General features: G+C 49.5%; 1 protein-coding gene across 1 annotated transcript in view; it reads left to right on the top strand.

Moving 5' to 3' along the window:
- The window catches only part of LOC119951278 (ubiquitin-like protein 3), a 57,387-nt gene extending 46,996 nt beyond the window's left edge, over window positions 1-10,391 (top strand). The window contains exon 5 of the mRNA XM_038774322.1: window positions 9,828-10,391. Coding sequence (XP_038630250.1) covers window positions 9,828-9,880 — 53 coding nt within the window. The 3' untranslated portion in view covers window positions 9,881-10,391. The remainder of the gene's footprint in view (window positions 1-9,827) is intronic.
- The last annotated feature ends 8,639 nt before the right edge of the window (window positions 10,392-19,030 follow it).

The raw sequence follows: 19,030 nt of genomic DNA on the forward strand, positions 1-19,030 counted from the left end.
AACAAACAAAAATAAGAGGGAACAACTTAATGTCGCTTCCTCCGGCTACTCGACAATTACCATCCCCACCAGAGTAACGTCAAAGTGTGGCTGTCCTTTAGGTTGAGTCCAACTTTTCTTGTTTGATAAAGTTTCACGTCTCGTCTGGTGTATTAAAGTAATGGTGGCGATCTTGATGCGTGACCTACAGCCTCGCCGGGTGCAACAGCCCGAACTTCACCCCTTTGCTGTGGCGGGCTGCCTTAGCCTGGTTAAATCCAGCGTGCCTCTTGGCCAGTTCTGCTCCCAGGTCCTGGTAGATGTGGATTACACTGTTCTCCCACCTGCTGCTCCGTTCCTTTTTAGCCCATCACAGGACTCGTTCCTTATCCGAGAAGCGGTGGAAGTTACAGAGGGACATAGATAAGCTGCAGAGCTGGGCTGAGAGGTGGCAGATGGAGTTTAATGTGGATAGCACAATGGCTTCACAGCTCCAGGGTCCTAGGTTCGATTCCGGCTTGGGTCACTGTCTGTGCGGAGTCTGCACATCCTCCCCGTGTGTGTGTGGGTTTCCTCCGGGTGCTCCGGTTTCCTCCCACAGTCCAAAGATGTGCAGGTTAGGTGGATTGGCCATGATAAATTGCCCTTAGTGTCCAAAATTGCCCTTAGTGTTGGGTGGGGTTACTGGGTTATTGGGATAGGGGGAGGTGTTGACCTTGGGTAGGGTGCTCTTTCCAAGAGCCAGTGCAGACTCGATGGGTTGAATGGCCTCCTTCTGCACTGTAAATTCTATGACAGATGTCAGAGGCAGTTTCTTTACTCAGAGAGTAGTAGGGGTGTGGAACGCTCTGCCTGCAGCAGTAGTAGACTCACCAGATTTAAGGGCATTTAAGTGGTCACTGGATAGACATATGGATGAAAATGGAATAGTGTAGGTCAGATAGGCTTCAGATGGTTTCACGGGTCGGCGCAACATCGAGGGCCGAAGGGCCCGTACTGCGCTGTAATGTTCTATGGAACCATACCTCCATGGCCCTCGGCGGTTCATTCTTTTGGGCCTCCTTGCAAGGACTCTGTGTCCCATCCAGTTCCAGAGGCCGAGGGAATGCTCCTGACCCCATCAGGATCTCTAACTTGATCACAAATGCGCTCGCGTCCAACCCCTCCGCATCCTCGGGTAGGTCCAGAATGAGCAGGTTTTGCCTCCTAGACCTGTTCTGGATCGTATGCCTCCACCCTGATGGCCAGGCCCAGTATCTCGTACTCATTATCTGAAACCTTTTTCTCAATCTCCTTGATCGCCTTCTCCTGCCTTTTCTGGGCCTCAACCATTTTCTCCATTGAGGCCTTCATTGGAGCCAGCATCTCCATTTTCAGGTCAGCAAAGCAACTTCGAAGGAACTCCTGCTGTTCCCGCGACCACTGGGCCCACACTGCCTGTTCCGAGCCGGCCGCCATTTTCTGTTCCCGCACCCGTTCTTGCCGCTTCTTGTTGCTCGTTTGTTTGACCATCCTGTTCCTGGTCCCCTCCATAAACTACTGTGGGGAGCCTTCTAGTGCAGTTTGCCTGCCGATTTGTGCTGAAATGGGCCGTCAAAGCTCCTTGAAAGGGCTCGTTTGTCCGTTAGGGGAGGGAGCTGCCGAAAACGTGACCTACCCGTGCATGGCAGCCACCGGAAGTCGTTCATTTAATTGTTTGGTTGCTTTACTGATTTGGTCTGTATGAAAATGCCTTGAATACAAATATTTTCGGTAAATAAGCATTGTATGCTGTATTTCAGAAGATAGAGGGGGGAATCTCATAGAAATCTATAAAGCTCAACTTCCGGTGGCGTGGGCGCGCAGGGCGGCTGCAGCGCGAAGAGCTCCTGCCGGTGGCCGCGAGTCGCGGCGATTTCAGGGACATCCCCGAGTTTCAACGCACCCCCCGACTACCGTCGGCCTTTGGGGCTGTCGCAAGCTGCCAGCGGGGCCGGTTTAAAAACCGGTGAAGTGCTCCGCGCGGGTGTTAGGGCGGCGGGGGCTGAGGTCCTGGGCCCAGCTCGGCTTCGGGACCAGAGCAGTGGGGGCAGAGCTACGAGGAAGCAGGCCCGAGTCCAGGACACCATGTAAGTGCGGTGTCCCACAACGGATGGCTCCCACCTAGGAGGAAGAAAGAAGGTGGAACCTGGTCCCAGGGGAGTTCTGGATGAGTACAGAGGGGAAAGGAAGCGAGCTGGAAGATTTAAAGAAGTTTGGTGAAGTTTTTTTCTCTCCCCTTTGTCTTTAAAAAAAGAATAATTCAGATTGATGAAGGGTGGAGGGAGAGAGAGAGAGAGAGAGAGAGAGAAAGAAAGTGAAAAACAATAAGCTGCTAAAGGATGCGAAGAGCAGCGTCGAAGAAAGGAGGAAACGCGGGGTCGCCGCTGAAGGAGAAGACAAATAAAAGTGATGATAGGATGGCGGAAGCCGAACTGCACTATTTACGGTGGAGAAGATGACTGAGGTGATGGCGGGGGAGCTGGAAAAACAGTTTGCGAGGCACATGGAGGCCTGGAAAAAGGAGACAGCGGCCGCGTTGAAGTTACTGGTGGAGGAGGCAATCGCTCCGATAATTGCCCCGTTGAAGGTGGCGGTGGCAAAGGCATTGGCCGAGGTGAGAGAGCAGGGCGAGAAGATGAAATAAGTGGAGGAAGCCATGTCACGACACAGCGACTAGGTAACCTCGATGGGAGATGAGTTGTGGAGGGCTGTGGAGATTAATAGAGGTCTCCGAGCAAAGCTGGAAGACTTGGAAAACTGCTCAAGGCGGCATAATTTGAGAATTGTGGGCTTAGCCGAAGGGACAGAGGCCAACACAATGCTTTGCTAAGAAGTTGGCGGAGCTGATGGGGGAGGGTGAGAGCCCCTCCCAGTACGAGCTGGACCGAGCCCATCGGTCATTAAGGCCGAAGCCCAAAGTGAACGAGCCGCCAAGGACAGTAATTATCTGCTTCCGTGAAGGAGAAGGTGTTAAACTGGGCGAAGCAGAAGCGGGAGATACTATGGGATGGTACTACGGTCCAGATCTACCAGGACTTGACGGAGTTGGCAAAAAGACGAGCGGCGTTTGGGCGAGTGAAGGTGACATTGTATAAGAAGGGGGGTACTGTTTGGTATGGTGTACCCAGCGAGGTTGAGGGTAACGTATAACGGCAAAGACTTTTATTTTGAGACAGTGGATGCGGCTGAGGCATTCATGAAGGTAGAAGGTTTGGGTCAGACATGAAGAGTGGAGCTGGAAGAGAGACTGTGTTTGAACAGCCGGAAAATGTATAAATGTTATAACTTTTTACGGATTTGTGTTGTAATCTACTTCTCTTTGTATTGATGTGGAGATGCCGGCGTTGGACTGGGGTGAGACAGTAAGAAGTCTTAACACCAGGTTAAAGTCCAACAGGTTTGTTTCAAACACAAGCTTTCGGAGCACTGCTCCTTCCTCCTGAGGAAGGAGCAGTGCTCCGAAAGCTCGTGTTTGAAACAAACCTGTTGGACTTTAACCTGGTGTTGTAAGACTTCTCTTTGTATTGTTATAGAGTTTAAGTTAATGGTGGGTTGATGGGCGCTCTGTGTTGTGTGTTGTGATGGTTACATGTTATGTTAGTGAATTTTATGGGTTGGATTGTTGGGTTTGGTTTTTTTTTCTCTGGGACTGGGTGGAAGGGGAGGATATGTCTTGGTGGGGGGGGGGGGGGGGGGGGGGGTGGTAGAGGGAGAGGGAGGAGCCACCCGCACTAGCTAGCTAAAGTCAAGTCAGCTAGTGAACGGAGAGGAGGGCTGCGGACATTGGAGCCTGGATAGCAGGCGTCAATGGGCCTTCGAGGCGAGTGAGAAGGGGGGGGGAGGAAGGGTTGGATGCTGGGGGATATCCTTTCTGGGGGAAAGGTGGGGGGGGGGTTTTCGGGAGGGGGGGGAGGGGTTCGATGTTAACAATGGATAGGGGTGGGTCAGTCTTATGGGGCAGGGCCCGGCGGTGTGTTGATGGTGGATAAGAAAGTGGGGGGGGGTGTGAGACCCCCCCAGTAAGGATAGTTACGTGGAACGTGAGAGGGCTAGGAGGTCCGGTCAAGGGTGCTTGCGCATCTTAAAAGTCTGAAAACTGATGTGGCAATGCTGCATGAGACTCACTTGAGGGTGAAGGACCAGGTGAGACTTAAAAAGGGTTGGGTTAGCCAAGTGTTTCACTCTGGATTTGATGGAAGGGCTCGAGGGGTAGCAGTGTTGGTCAGCAAAAGGGTACACTTCCAGATGGGGAAGGTAGTGGCAGATCAGGGAGGTAGATATGTGATTGTGGCCAGGGTGCTGGACGGGAGATTAGTGGCGCTGGTAAGTGTATACGGTCCCAACTGGGACGATGCGGGATTTGCGAGGAAGGGGTTTGGAGCCATTCCTGACTTGGACACACACAAGCTGATTGTGGGGGTGGGACTGGAACCTGGTGCAGGAGCCAAGTTTGGACAGATCATGGCTGCGCTCACTGGTCCCATCGGGGGGGGCAAAGGCGCTAGCTGGGCCAATGGTGGAAATGGGAGGGGTGGACCCTTGGAGGTTCCTGCACCCACGGGAACGAGAGTACTCGTCTTTCTCAGCAGTCCATAGGGTATACTCATGGATTGACTTTTTTATGGTGGGAAAGGCTTTGCTGGCTGGAGTCAAGGGGTCGGAATACTCTGCAGTTGCTGTGTCAGATCACGCGCCACATTGGGTGGATATGGTGCTGGAGAAGAGGGTAGTGCAGAGACCGGGGTGGAAACTGGATGTGGGGCTTTTGGGGAACCAAGTATTCTGTGAAAAAATTGAAAAGGTAAGGAATATGTAAGATTCAACTGTACGGGTGAGGTGTCAATGGCAGTCGTCTGGGAGGCTCTAAAGGCGGTAGTGAGGGATGAGAGAACTTTGTTTCAGGCCAGGGTGGACAAGGAGGAAAGGTTGGAGCGGCAGAGGCTAATAGATGAGATGTTGGAGGCAGATAGGAGTTATGCGGAGGATGGGGACCCAGCGATGCTGGGAAAGAGGAAGGAACTACAGGCGAGCTTCGACCGAGTATCCACCAGGAAGGCGGTGCGTCAACTGTGACGAGCGAAGGGTGCAGTTTATGAGCATGGAGACAAGGCAGGTTATGTTAGCAGGTCAGTTCCAGAGGGAGGCAGCTGCAAGGGAAATTCTTCAGGTAAGGGATAGGGCTGGGAAGTTGGTGGTGGCTCCGGAGCTGATTAACAAGGTTTTTGAGGAATTCTACGAGAGGTTGTACAGGTCAGAGCCACCCGGGGGAGACCATGAGATGCTGGAATTTCTGGATGGGTTGGAGTACCCGAGGCTAGGGGAGGGAGACCAGGCTACATTAGAAGGAGCAATACTGGAGCAGGAGATAAAAGACGCGATTGGGAGGATGCAGTCGGGGAAGGTGGCAGGACAGGATGGGTTTCCAGTGGAATATTATAAAAAATTTAAGGATAAGTTGGCACCCCTGATGGTGGGGATGTTTGAAGAGGCGATAGGGAAGGGAGTGCTGCTGCAAACCTTGGGGCAGGCATCGATTTCACTGTTGCTTAAAAAGGATAAGGATCCAACGCAGTGTGGGACGTATAGGCCCATTTCACTTGATGTGGACGCAAAGGTATTGGCAAAGATACTGGTGGGTAGGCTGGAGGGGTGCCTCCCGAAGATGATAGGTGAGGATCAGACAGGGTTTGTGAAAGGGAGGCAGCTGTTTTCGAATATTAGGAGGGTCTTGAACGTCGTTATGGCACCGGCAGAAAGGAAGGAAACCGAGGTGGTGGTGGCACTGGACGCCGAGATGGTGTTTGATCGGGTGGAATCAGGGTACCTGATGGCAGTGCTGGAGCGGTTTGGGATTGGACCAAGATTTGTGAACTGGGTGAAGTTATTATATAAGGAGCCGAAGGAGAGTGTCCGCACGAACAATATCCATTCGAGATACTTCTCTCTCCACCATGGGACGAGGCAGGGATGTCCTATGTCCCCCCTGCTGTTTGCGCTTCCGATTGAGGCGTTGGCCATCGCATTAAGAAGTTTGGGAGCATGGAAAGGAATAGTGAGGGGGGGGAATAGAGCATAGGGTGTCCTTGTACGCCGACGACTTGCTGCTGTATGTGTCGGAGCCGAGTGCATCGATAGGAGGAATATTGGAGTTGCTGCAGGTATTTGGGTCTTTCTCTGGGTACAAGCTGAACTTGGACAAGAGTGAGTATTTCGTGGTGTATCAACCGGGGGTGGGGGCAGGGGTGGTGGGGCTGCCATTCCGTAGGGCAGGGACTCACTTTAGGTATTTGGGGGTGCAGGTTGCCTGGGAGTGAGGAAAGCTTTGCAGGTACAACATCACTAGTTTGGTGGGGAGAGTGAAAGCTGACCTGGCGAGGTGGGATGGTCTCCCTCTGTCACTGGTGGGTCGGGTGCAGGCGGTTAAAATGAAAGTGTTTTCTGTTTATTTTTCAATGCCTACCGATTTTCCTGCCAAAGTCCTTTTTCAGGGAATTGAGGGGAGGATTACCTCGTTTATATGGGGAGGGAAGGTGGCCAGAGTGAGGAAGGTGCTGTTGCAGAGGGGAAGGCAGGCAGGGGGTTTGGGTCTCCCGAACCTGATGTACTACTACTGGGCGGCGAATGTGGAGAAGGTGCGGAGCTGGGTCAGGGGGGTTGATTCCCAGTGGGTCAGAATGGAGGAGAGTTCGTGCAGGGGGTCGGGGCTGAAAGCACTAGCAACGGCCCGCTCCCGATAGCTCTGGGGAAATACTCAGTGAGTCTGGTAGTAATAGCCTCATTGAAAATCCGGAGGCAGTTTCGCCAACACTTCAGGTTGGGGGCAGGGTCGAGGGAAATGCCGATCCGGGAGAACCACAGATTTGAGCCAGGGAGGTGGGACGGAAGCTTTCGGAAATGGGAAGAGAAGGGGATTAAGACTCTAAAAGATTTGGGTGTCGATTTGCCGGATTGAGGGAGCTGGAAACGAAGTATGGGAGCAGGGAGAAGTGTTTAGGTATATACAGGTTCGGGATTTTGCCAGGAAGGAGAGAGTTTCCTGGAGGACCGGCCTCCACGTTGTTGGAGGAGGTGCTGGCGGCAAGTGGACTGGAGAAGGGGACAGTGTCAGCGGTATACGGAGCTATGTTGGAAAAGGATAAGGCACCACTGGAGGGGATCAAAGCGAAGTGGGAGGGGTTATAGAGAAGGGGGTCAGGTGAGGTGCTCCGGAGAGTGAATGTCTCCACCTCGTGTGCGAGGTTGGGGCTGATACAGCTGAAGGTGGTGTACAGGGCACACATCACGAGGGCAAGGATGAGCCGATTCTTTGAAGGGGTAGAAGATGTGTGTGAACGTTGCGATGGGGGGGGGGGGGGGGGGGGGGGAAGGAAGGAGAGAGGCCCGCTAATCACGTTCATATGCTTTGGTCCTGTCCAAAGCTTGGGAGTACTGGAAGGAGCTGTTTAGGGTAATTTCCAAGGTGGTGCATGTGAAGCTGGACCCGTGTCCCCGGGAGGCCATATTCGGGGTGTCGGATCAGCCAGGATTGGAAACGGGTGCGGAGGCAGATATCATAGCCTTCGCCTCGTTGATCGCCCGAAGGCGGATCCTGCTGGGATGGAGAGCGGCCTCTCCACCCTGTGCCCTGGCGTGGCGAGGGGACCTGTTGGAATACTTGACCCTTGAGAAGGTTAAATTCGAACTGAGGGGAAGCTCGGAGGGGTTCTACAAGTCATGGGCACTATTTATTATGCACTTTCAAGAACTGGTTAACATCGAACATTAGTTGGGGGGGATGGGTGGGTGGGGTGCAAAAATTGTGAAAAAGGAGGATAAATAATAAAATTTTAAAAAAGAAATCTATAAAGCTCGAAACAGGTAGATGCAAAAATGGATGTTATTGATGGTGGGGGTGTCCAGAACCACGGGTCACAGTGAAGATACAGGGTCGACAGTTTAGGACAGAGTTCAGTGGTGAGCCTGTGGAATTCGTGAGCATGAGAAGTAGTTGAGGCCAAAACATTATATGTCTTCAAGAAGCAGTTAGATATAGCACTTGTGGTGAAGGATCAAAGAATATAGGGGGGGGGGGGCAAGGTGAAATTAGGCTATTGACTTGGATAATCAGCCAAAATCAGAATGAATGGCGGAGTAGGCTCATAGGGCCGAATGACTTCTTCCTGCTCCTATTTTCTAGGACAGGAAATTCCTCTCCGCCCTCCTCCCCAAATAATAAAACTTGCCCTCCGAGCATCCTTGTTGTGATTTGGCAGGATGGCAGGGTCAGTATTCTTTTGAGAAGGGACAGTTATTGTGTGGTAAGTTTGTCTTGTTTAGATATCCCATCAGACTCTTGAGGGTGTTGCATGTTGTGCAAAGCATGTTTTGCTGGCTTTGTTTCTTACAGCTCCAGTCAAGGCATGATAAAGTTTTCACACATCCATCATTGTCATTACATTTCAGTAAATGGTCATTTTGAAATTGATGCAATATAGGACCTTGTCCTCCTATCCAGAAATGTGATGGGTAAAGGTGGTATTTAGCAATTGCAAACTCTACTCGGTTGCTAGTATTGATGTTCTGCTGGAATGTGTGTTGAAATGACTCTCCTCTTGCTTCGGTGAAGATTGTTAATATAAAATTAATTTTTTTCCTGCGATGAGAAAGCTTTTAGTACCGTTGCATATTCTTGATAATCTGGCCATAAATATGTTTAGGAAGGTGTCGGTTTGCAGGATTGAAGGAGCTGGAAGCGAAGTATGGACTGGAGCAGGGGGAAATGTTTAGATACATACAGGTTCGAGATTTTGCCAGAAAGGAGATAGAGCTTCCCGGTGGAGCCAGCCTCCACATTGCTGGAGGAGGTGCTGACGACGAGGGGACTGGAGAAGAGGTAGTGTCAGTGGTTTACGGAGCTAATTTGGAAGAGGATAAGGCACCACTGGAAGGGATCAAAGCAAAGTGGGAGGAAGAGTAGGGAGAGGATATGGAGGAGGGGTTCTGGTGTGAGATGCTCCAGAGAGTGAATGCCTCCACCTTGTGCGCGAGGTTGGGGCTGATACAACTGAAGGTGGTATACATAACAACATACCTCCCGAGGGTGAGGGTGAGCTGAATCTTTGAAGGAGTAGAAGATGTGTGTGAACGTTGCGGGGGGAGGGCCCGCTAATCACGTTTATATGTTTTGGTCCTGTCCTAGTGGTGCACGTGAAACTGGACCTGGCTCCCCCCGGTGTCGGACCAGCCAGGGTTGGAAACGGATGCGGAGGCAGATGTTGTAGCCTTCGCCTCGTTGATTGCCCAAAGGCGGATCCTGATAGGTTAGAGAGCAACCTCTCCACCCTGTGCCCTGGTGTGGCGGGAGGACCTGTTGGAATTCTTGACTCTCGAGAAGGTTAAGTTTGAACTGAGGGGTTCTACAACTCATGGGCATTATTCATTTATGCACTTTCAAGAACTGGATAACATTGAACATTGGGGGGGGGGGGGGCAGGTGGGAGGGTTGGGGGGAGGGGTGTGTTGATGGTGACTATGGGTGATTCCTGATTCCTTTTTGTCATTTGTTTATGTGAACATGCGGGCTAATGTTTGGGGTTTGGGGGGGAATGGGATCTTGTTATTGATATGGGGATTGCTGATTTGTTGCTGATTATTGTTTATTGTTGATGAGTGTAAATTTGGGAGAAAATGTGAAAAAGGAGGAGAATAAAAAATATTTTTTTTAAAATAAATATTTTTAGGAAAAAAACTAGCCTACTAAAAATGATGGGCAAAAAATATTTTTAGCCAGTAGTTAAACTATTTTTCACTTATTACAATTGTTTGTCATTTTGCTCTTTTTTTTCCAGGTCAAAGAAATCGGGAGAAGACGGGAGAGAGCAATTGTTGTATGATTTTGTGAAAACTGCTTGCCTTGTACGGTGCAGCTGCAAATCAGAGGACGACCTTTTTAGGAACTTGCAAGAAACGTCCCAGAGTCTTCCCACTGAAGACTGGTATGCAGCTGACTCTTGATAGTCACTCAAGAGTATTCTTCATCAATCTGTGGAATCCCACTGTAACAGTGCTTTAAGAATTTATATCCTGCCAAGGATGGGCCATTTGGGAAGAACTTCAGCTACATCTGTACAAAGCAAAGGATGTGTTCCTGCTATGGAGAAGCAGCAGTTACATTGGAGCCAAATCTTTCCATTGTGGTCTTCTTTATTTTTTCTAACAATTCACTCTCTTTCTGATCTATAGCTTGGATTTCTCAATTTTCTTCCCTTCTGTTCTGGAAGTATTATTTTGTTGTTGGGCACAGCTCCATGTGTGTCAGCCATTTTCTGGTGCCTTGTCCAAAAGACTCCTGTTCTCACCTGATGTCTGATCATGCACTTTACAGTAAAAATCATTAAGTAATGATCAGTAGAGGTAAGCTTAGCTGCCAATTTTCCCCTTGTTCATTTGGGGCACTGAGGCCATTTTTTTGGAATCCCTATTGCTGCTCTCGGTTGAGACTTCTATGATCTGTACTTGCGTTTAAGGTTATTTCCATAGCCTTTTTAAAGAGGGGGAAGATTTAATTTTCTGTAATAGTCACCTTGGTTGGAGAATATGGGAAACCCTCATTGTTCAGCTTTGGTTAAAATGTCCTTCAGTAGACATTGCACCCGTCTTAAGCATGTGCTTTTGTAATGGGTCCTTTTTTTTTTAAAAATAAGTTTGGATTGAGCACTGTGGGGTAATATCCAGCACTTTTACTATTGAACGTCTAGAAGACACTTCTACCATACCCATTGAAAGAGAATTCGTACTTTGGAATCCGTCGAACTGTAAGGTGAAGATGCTTCAGAACGTTGAGTGTGATGTCCTGTCAATGAACGTCATGAAACATTGCTTTTTTAGTTGATAGTTTCCATGTCGGAAGCTCCAAAAAAAAGCTACTGTTAATAATTTCAATCAAATGAAACTGCTGCTATTTTGCCTGTCCTTCCTTGCCTCTCCTGCAAAACACTTTAGATCAGAAGCTTAAATGTGTTTGAGCCTGCATTGCAACATTACTTATGACATGCAGGCATTTTAATACATTTATTTCCTATCTGCTCAAGATTGAAGGAAGTTTAAATATGGTCAAAGTATTGTGGTACTACTAAATATTGGGCTGGCCCATGCTGCTGGGCAACATATTTCCAATTATAAACAGGAGTATTTCATTCCACCATTCAACTAGATTGTGGCTGGCTCTACCTCAAGTCTAATTACATGCCTTCTGTCCATTCCTCAGCATCCTTTTCTTTTTTTTTTAAAAGTACCCAATTATAGTTTTTTTCCAATAAGGTACAATTTAGTATGGCCTAACCTAACCTGCACCTCTTTGGGTTGTGGGGGTGAAACCCACACAGTCACGGGGAGAATGTGCAAACTCCACACGGACAGTGACCCAGGGCTGGGATTTGAACCCGGGTCCTCGGCGATGTAGGCAGCAGTGCTAACCACCGTGCCACATGTTGCCCTTGCATCCTTATCTTTTTTTAAGTATTTTTATTAAAGAAGAATTTCATTTATAGCAAACAGAACATAAAAAATGAACATGAACACAAAGCGGGGGGGGGAAACAAACTATTGGATATTTATGGAGCACAATGTTAACAAAAAAGAAGGAACACAGCAAAGAGCAAAGACAAGCTGAGCTCCTGTGGGACAGATATCTAGCTGTGATGCCTTCGGCTCTATCCCATGTACAGGTATGGTGGCCTATATTGGTGATCAACTGCCGCTGCTGTGTAGCTCCCTTGTTGTCCCCATGACACTGAACTGTATGGGGGTGGATGGCGGAGGAAGACACTTGTTCGGCGTTAGTCTGGTGCGGTTTGGTCTTGACATTGTGGCCACTTCCTCTCCTTACGTCCCTTCCATTCTGCTTTCCTGTGCTCCCCTCTTGGCATCTCCCACCCCCTCCTCCCTTTCTTCTACTGTCTGTTTTGTTTATTTCCCCACCCCCTCCCCTTTTTGGTTGCTGTCATGAACAGGTCTTGGAAAAGGCTTATGAATAGCCTCCACGCATTGTGGAAGCCTTCCTCTGATCCCCGGATTATGTATTTTATCTCCAATTTGGAAAACTCTGCTAGATCAGACTGCCAGTCTGCGGCCTTGGGTGGCGCAGTCAATCGCTAGCCAATCAGGAGTCTTCTGCAATCAGGGAGGCAAAGGTTAGGGCGTCTGCCCCTCTCTCCATAAAAAGCTCTGGCTGCTCTGATACCCTGAAGACCGCCATTAGCGGATAAGGCTCCACACTCACCCCACAACCTTGGACATTGGCTTCACAGAAGGTCGTCCAGTATCCGACAAGCCTGCGCAAGGCCAGAACATGTGGGTATGGTTGGCCTGGCCTCTGGCACCATTCACATTTGTCCTCCACTTCTAGGAAGAACCTAGGGGATGCGCTGGCATAGTAGTATTTTCACTGGACTAATAATCCAGAGGCTCAAGAGTGCTCTCGGGTACGGGGTTCAAATTCCTCCACTGCAGATGGTGAAATTTAAATTCAATTAAAATCTGGGATTAAAAGTCTAGTGATGCCATGAAACCATAGTCGACTTGTTGTAAAAACCCATCTGGTTCACTAATGTCCTTTTAGGGAAGGAAATCTGCTATCCTGGTCTGGTCTATAATGTGACTCCAGACCCAAAGCAATGTGGTTGACTCTTAACTGCCCTTCAAGGGCAATTAGAGATGGCAATAAATGCTGGCACAACCTGCAAAACTCACGACCCATGAACAAACAAACAATGCAATTTGTTCTAGTTAAGTGTGTCCTGTGCATCACTTTCCGCTGCGTTCGGCTCAGCTCTGCACAGGTGGATGCGATGTTTGCCATGATAGTGCTTTGATCCAGTGTCCTCTGATCCAGAATCCATACTCCCATTTCTCCCATGTTTCATCGATGAGTGTATGTACCCCTTCTAGTATCCGTCCATACATGTTCGTGCAGTTGCCATCCTGTAGTTTGCCTGCTGTCAGAAGGCTGTCCAGCAGTGAGCATGCTGGTATCTGGGGAACATTGTCGTCTCTCTTTGAAGGAAGTTTCTGAGTTGTCTGTATCTTGGCTCATTTCCTTTTGGGAGTTTGAGCTTCTCCGTGAGTTCCCCCAGGGCTGCTACTCTGCCGCGTATGTATAGGACCCCTACCGTCAATGAACTTCATCTTGCCTTCGCCTTCTGAAGGAGTTGTGCATCATTGTGGGGTGAATCTATGGTTTTTCCAGATGAGGGAAATCCTGTACTGGAACGCTCCTCCTCCATCTTTACCGATTCCACCCCCAGTTCCTTGACCCATCCTCGTGCTCTTTCTACAGTAGCAGCCCAGTGGTAGAATTGGAGGTTCGGGAGGGCCAAACGTCCCCATGTTTCTCCTTCAATGTAGCACCTTTTTCCTGATCCGAGCTCTTTCACCCCCGCGCACATACACACGCCATGATTAGTTTGTCAGTTTTGGTGAAGAAGGCCTTGGGGATGAAGATCAGGAGGGATCTGAACAGGAAAAGGAACCTGTCAGGACTCCCGCCAGGGAGAGCGGGAGCAAGTCCCAACTCTGTGGTCCTATTTTACCCCCTCCGCTAGTCTTGTCTTGTTAGGTTCCATTTATGGATCCGTGTCCAGTCGTGGGCTATCTGGATTCCCAGGTATCTGAATTTAGTATGGGCCAGTTTGAATAGCAATCTTACCACCCCCACCCCAACCTGGTTCACAGGTATTCACTCTTGCTCAGATTAACTTTAACCTGAGAAGGCTCAGAGTTCCATTATTCCTTCCATGCTGGCCAGGAGGTTCAAGACATAGAGGAGCAGGTCATCCGTATAGAGTGAGACTCTATGATCTCTGTATCCCCTTTGAATGCCTCTCCACCCCTTCACTGATCTAAGAGCCAGTGGCTCGATTGCCAGGGCAAATCGGAGCGGGGATAATGGGCACTCTGCCTAGCGCCTCTGTGCAGCCAGAAGTATTCAGAAGAGGTGGTGTGTGTCTTTTCATAGAATTTACAGTGCAGAAGGAGGCCATTCGGCCCATCGAGTCTGCACCGGTTCCTGGAAAGAGCACCCTACCCAAGGTTAACACCTCCACCCTATCCCCATAACCCAGTAACCCCACCCAACACTAAGGGCAATTTTGGACACTAAGGGCAATTTATCATGGCCAATCCACCTAACCTGCACATCTTTGGACTGTGGGAGGAAACCGGAGCACCCGGAGGAAACCCACGCACACACGGAGGATGTGCAGACTCCGCACAGACAGTGACCCAAGCCGGAATCGAACCTGGGACCCTGGAGCTGTGAAGCGATTGTGCTAACCACAATGCTACCGTGCTGCCCACGTGTCCGTACGCATGCCATGGGTTAGCTGTACAGTAGTTTCACATGAGATGAACGTGGCCTGAACCCATAACTTTACAGTACCTCTGATATACCTCCATTCAACCCTGTCCAAGACCTTCTCGGCATCTAGGGAAATGATTACCTTCCCCGTGAGGTCATGATCACACATTAAGCAGGCGCCTGATGTGCACAGTTAATTGTCTGCCCTTGACAAAGACCGTCTGATCCTCTATGACTACCTCTGGCACGCAACTCTCCATTTGTCTTGCCAGGGCCTTCGTCATTACTTTGGCGCCAGTGTTTAGGAGTGAGATGGGTCTGTACAACCTGCACTCAGTCAGGTCTTTCTCCTTTTATGGGATCAGTGATATCAAAGCCTGTGCCAGCATGGGTGACAGGGTCCCTCTCGATAGTGAGTCATTGAACATCTCACACCAGTGGGGGGTGAGTGCTGGCGTGAATTTTTTATAGAGTATTTTTCCGGGAATCTGTCTGGTTCCTGCGCCTTCCCTGCCTACATGGGAGTTATGCTCTCCATGACTTGCCCTGTTTTTTTTTAATTTAGAGTACCCAATTATTTTTTCCAATTAACGGGCAATTTAGTGTGGACAGTCCACCTAGCCTGCACATCTTTGGATTGTGGGGGCGAAGCCCACGCAAACGAGGGGAAAATGTGCAAACTTCACACGGACAGTGACCCAGAGCTGGGATCGAACCTGGGACCTCGGTGCCGTGAGGCAACAGGGCTAACCCACTGTGCCACCGTGCTGCCTTTTACCCCAGTTCTAATGATGGTTCCAGGCCCGGCCTCTATTTTTTCCTCCCCCACAACTGGTAGGTCCAGCCCGTTAAGTAACTGGTTTGCCATTGCATATCACATATCTGCTATTTCCCTTGTGGCTGCTTGCTTTCTCAACTGGTGAGCCAGCAGGTGGCTTGCCTTGTTTCCATGCTTGTAGAATGTCCCCTGTGTCTGGTGAAGCTGGTGCACTGCTTTCTCGATGGAGAACAGTTCAAATTCTATTTGTAATACTTTCCTCTCCGCCAGTAGTTCCATGGTCAGGGCAATGGAGTATCGCCAGTCCATCTCCAATATGGAGTAAACCAGCTTCTGCCTAGCTGTCCCCTCCTTCCTGTCTCTCAGCGTCCTGTCCGCTATTATTTCCACCCACCCTTTTTTAATCAATGCCTTCAATGCTTCCCAGAATGTGGAGAGCGAGACCTTGCCATTCCGGTTGCAGAGTACGTACCCATCAATGAATTGTGACATTTTCACAGAAGGCCTTGTCAACAAGGAAGGCTGTGTCCATTGGGGGGGGGGGTGCTGGGTCCGGCCCATCTCATCTCCAGCCTTGCATTCACAAAGTGTGGTGTGTAGTCAGAGATTACTTTTGCGGAGTACTCCGCCCCTACCATCCCTGGAAGCACCCGATTTCCCCACCACAAAAGTTAATTCTGGTGTAGTCTCTATGGATCTGGGAGAAGTAGAACTCTTTCTCCCTTGGGTTGGGTATGTGAACCTCTGTGTCCACCACCCCTGCCTGCTCCATAAAGGTGCTCAGTTCTCTTGCCATGGCCGACTGCTTCCCTGATTTGAGATCCGTCTGTGGGTCCTGAACACCATTAGGAGAAACCCCCCCCCCCCCCCCCCCCCCCCCCCCCCCCCCCCAACCAATGATGAGTCAGCGGGAGTCCATGTCGGGGATTTCTGCCCGTCGAACCTGGGTCTACGTTGTCCTAGTTAGGGCCGTACACATTTGCCAGTACCACCGGTGCCCTTTCCAGAACACTCCTAACCATGACATAGCATCCCCCCAGGTCTGTCACCGTCTTTGTCGCTGTGAATGTCGTCCTTTTATTGAGCAGTGTGGCTGCCCCCTAGCTCTCGCCCTGTAACATGCTGGGTAGATCTGTCCTATCCAACTCTTACCCTCAGTCGATCCTTCTCCCTCAGGTGTGTCTCTTGGAGGAAGGCTACGTCAGCCCTCAGGTTTTTCAGATGGGCAAAATCTCTGGATCTTTTCACTGGGCCGTTAAGTCCCCTCACGTTCTAGGTGACTCATGGGAGATTTCTGCCATTCCCACCCACCACCTCCTGTGGGGTCAGCCATTCTCACCACGTGGATTTGCCCTTGCACTCCAGGGTTTCCCTTTTGTTTGGGGGCCATCCAAGATTGGTGTCATTGGTTCCTTTGTTCCAGCTGTCGCCATGTGCGACCTGTTGCGATCAGTGTTCAACCCTCCTTCTGAACCCCCTCTTCTGCCAGGCGTTCTCTCCCTGTCAGGAGCTTTGCTGTGGTTCACCCTCTTCATTTACTTCCATGTACTAGCATGGAGGCTTCCTCCATTCCCCACCCATTTTGTTCCTCTTTCTTCCCAACCACCCCACCTCTTGGACATGCATGAGAGATTCATCGGCGATAGTCCAAGGCCCCAACCGTGAAACTACTGGCGGAGAGAAAAACATTACAAATGGAATTCCCGCATGTTTCGTGCCCTGGTCAAGACATGCTCCTTGTCCTGGAACCGGTGGAGCTTGGCGTTGATAGCCCGCAGTGATCCTTCTGCCTTGGGCTTGGGAACACTTTTGCCCCCGACCATCTTACCCAGGATCTGTGCCTTGTACTCACGGGTTCATGCCCTCCGATAGTCCCACAATCCTAAGGTTTTGGCAATGAAACCTGTACTCTTGAGCTTTCCACCTTCCCCTTGAGCACTCCTTGGGTTTCTACCAACCTTGCCACTTCTGCTTCCAGTGACGTGATCTGTTCTCTCTGGTTGGTGGCTGCCCTCTCTAATTCTTGCACCATTGCCACCTCCAGTCGTCGTTCCCTCCTCGCCTCTTTGAAGGTGGCCAGGGGGTCTGCAACCGTTGACTTTACCGTTACCATGATTTCTCATGGCATCTGTGTTTTAGGATCTCAATCCATTGTCCTATTGGTGGGTAAGCTGCCGTTTGTATCAGCAGTTCCACTCGCTCTGCCATATCTTGCTCTGCCTCACTCCTCTCATCCGCCGTTTCGTCCTTTCTTTCCTGGCTCTTGCTGCCCTTATTCTCTCTTCGATCCTTTTGTTGGTTTGAGGTCATATCTTTGGGTATGTGGTGATTTTTCAGGGGAGGGTGGGTTTTGTTGGCTTAGCAGCCAATTTTCGGGTTGAAAGTACTTGGTTTGAAGTTTCCAAGAGGAGAGCCACCTTTCTTGCGACTGCGCAGCATATCCCCGCCACTTAGTATGCTTATCTTTGTCTCATTCTTGAAGATTTTGATTGATCCTGCATCCATAGCCTTTTGGGGAAAATCGTCCCATATATCCACTGTTTTTTATAAAAATGTTTCCTGATTTTCAACAGTCTAACTGTTATTTTAAAGTTGATGCCGACTTAATATCCCCCCCCCCCCCCCCACCCCACATTGGAAGGAAACAGGGTACATACAAACAAGTTTGCTAACTTTCAGTTTTTAAACAGCTCTATTAGATCACCCCTCAACCTTCTAAACGTGCAGGAGTAAAAAACAAACATTGTCTATTTTAAGTGCTGGTATTATTCTGGACTGTGCAAGGTCAAAATATCTTTCCTGTGCTTTAGTGCGCAGAACAGTATGCCAGGTGGGGGTCTGATGAGTACTGTACAACTGAAGCATAGTTTTTTATTTGTTCTCGGGATAGACCATTGTTTATTGCCCATCTCTAATTGCCCCTGAGATCATGGTGGTGAGCTGCCTTCTTGAACCACTGCAGACCATGTGATGTAGGTACACCCACATTGCTGTTAGGGAGAACATTCCAGGTTTTTGACCCAGCAGCTGTCTAGGAACAGCAATATAGTCCAATTCAGCATGATCTGGCTTGGAGGGGAATTGGCAGGTGGTGGTGGTGTTTCCATGTATCTGCTGCCCTTGTCATTCTAGGTGATGCAAGCTATGTGTTTAGAAGGCATCATCAAAGGAGCCTTCGTAAGTTGCTTTGGGTCTTTTTGTAGATGGTTCACATTGCTGCCAATGGTGCCGGAGGCAAGTTTAAGGTAACGGATAGTATACCGATCAAGCAGATTACTTTGTCTTGGCTGGTGTTGAGCTTGCTGCATGTTATTGGAGCTACATTCATCTGCACTGGGCAGACAGCTGGCTTGTGATGCAGAACAAGGCCAGCAGTGCGGGTTCAATTCCGTACCAGCTGAGAATTCTGAATTCTCCCTCCTGTGTACCCGAACAGGCGCCGGAATGTGGCGACTAGGGGCTTTTCACAGTAACTTCATTGCAGTGTTAATGTAAGTCTACTTGTGACAATAAAAAGATTATTATGATTATTACTTTCTAATTCCGAACCCATTGAGATGAAGGCCAACAGTCTATTAGCTTTGTATCCATGATATCGTGCATTAGCTTTTACTTTGTGTACATGGATACAAAATCCATTGTTCTTCCCATTTCCTCCACCTTCCAGACTCCTATCTTTTTACTTGATGTCCCTTCTTTGTTCACGCACCTTATTTGTCTTCTAACTTGATGTCTCCAACACACTGCAGTCTGCAAAGGGATAAAACCGAAATGGCCAGTGTGTATTTGGACATCCTGGGAATACCACCACCTCTATGTTCCTCTCCACTTCACGTGCTATCCTGATTTCGAAATATATTGTCATTCTTTCATCATCATTTGAATCAAAGTCCTGCAATTCCCTCGCTGTAACAACA

Source organism: Scyliorhinus canicula, chromosome 17 (assembly GCF_902713615.1).
Source record: "Scyliorhinus canicula chromosome 17, sScyCan1.1, whole genome shotgun sequence".
NCBI classification, from domain to species: Eukaryota; Metazoa; Chordata; class Chondrichthyes; order Carcharhiniformes; family Scyliorhinidae; genus Scyliorhinus; species Scyliorhinus canicula.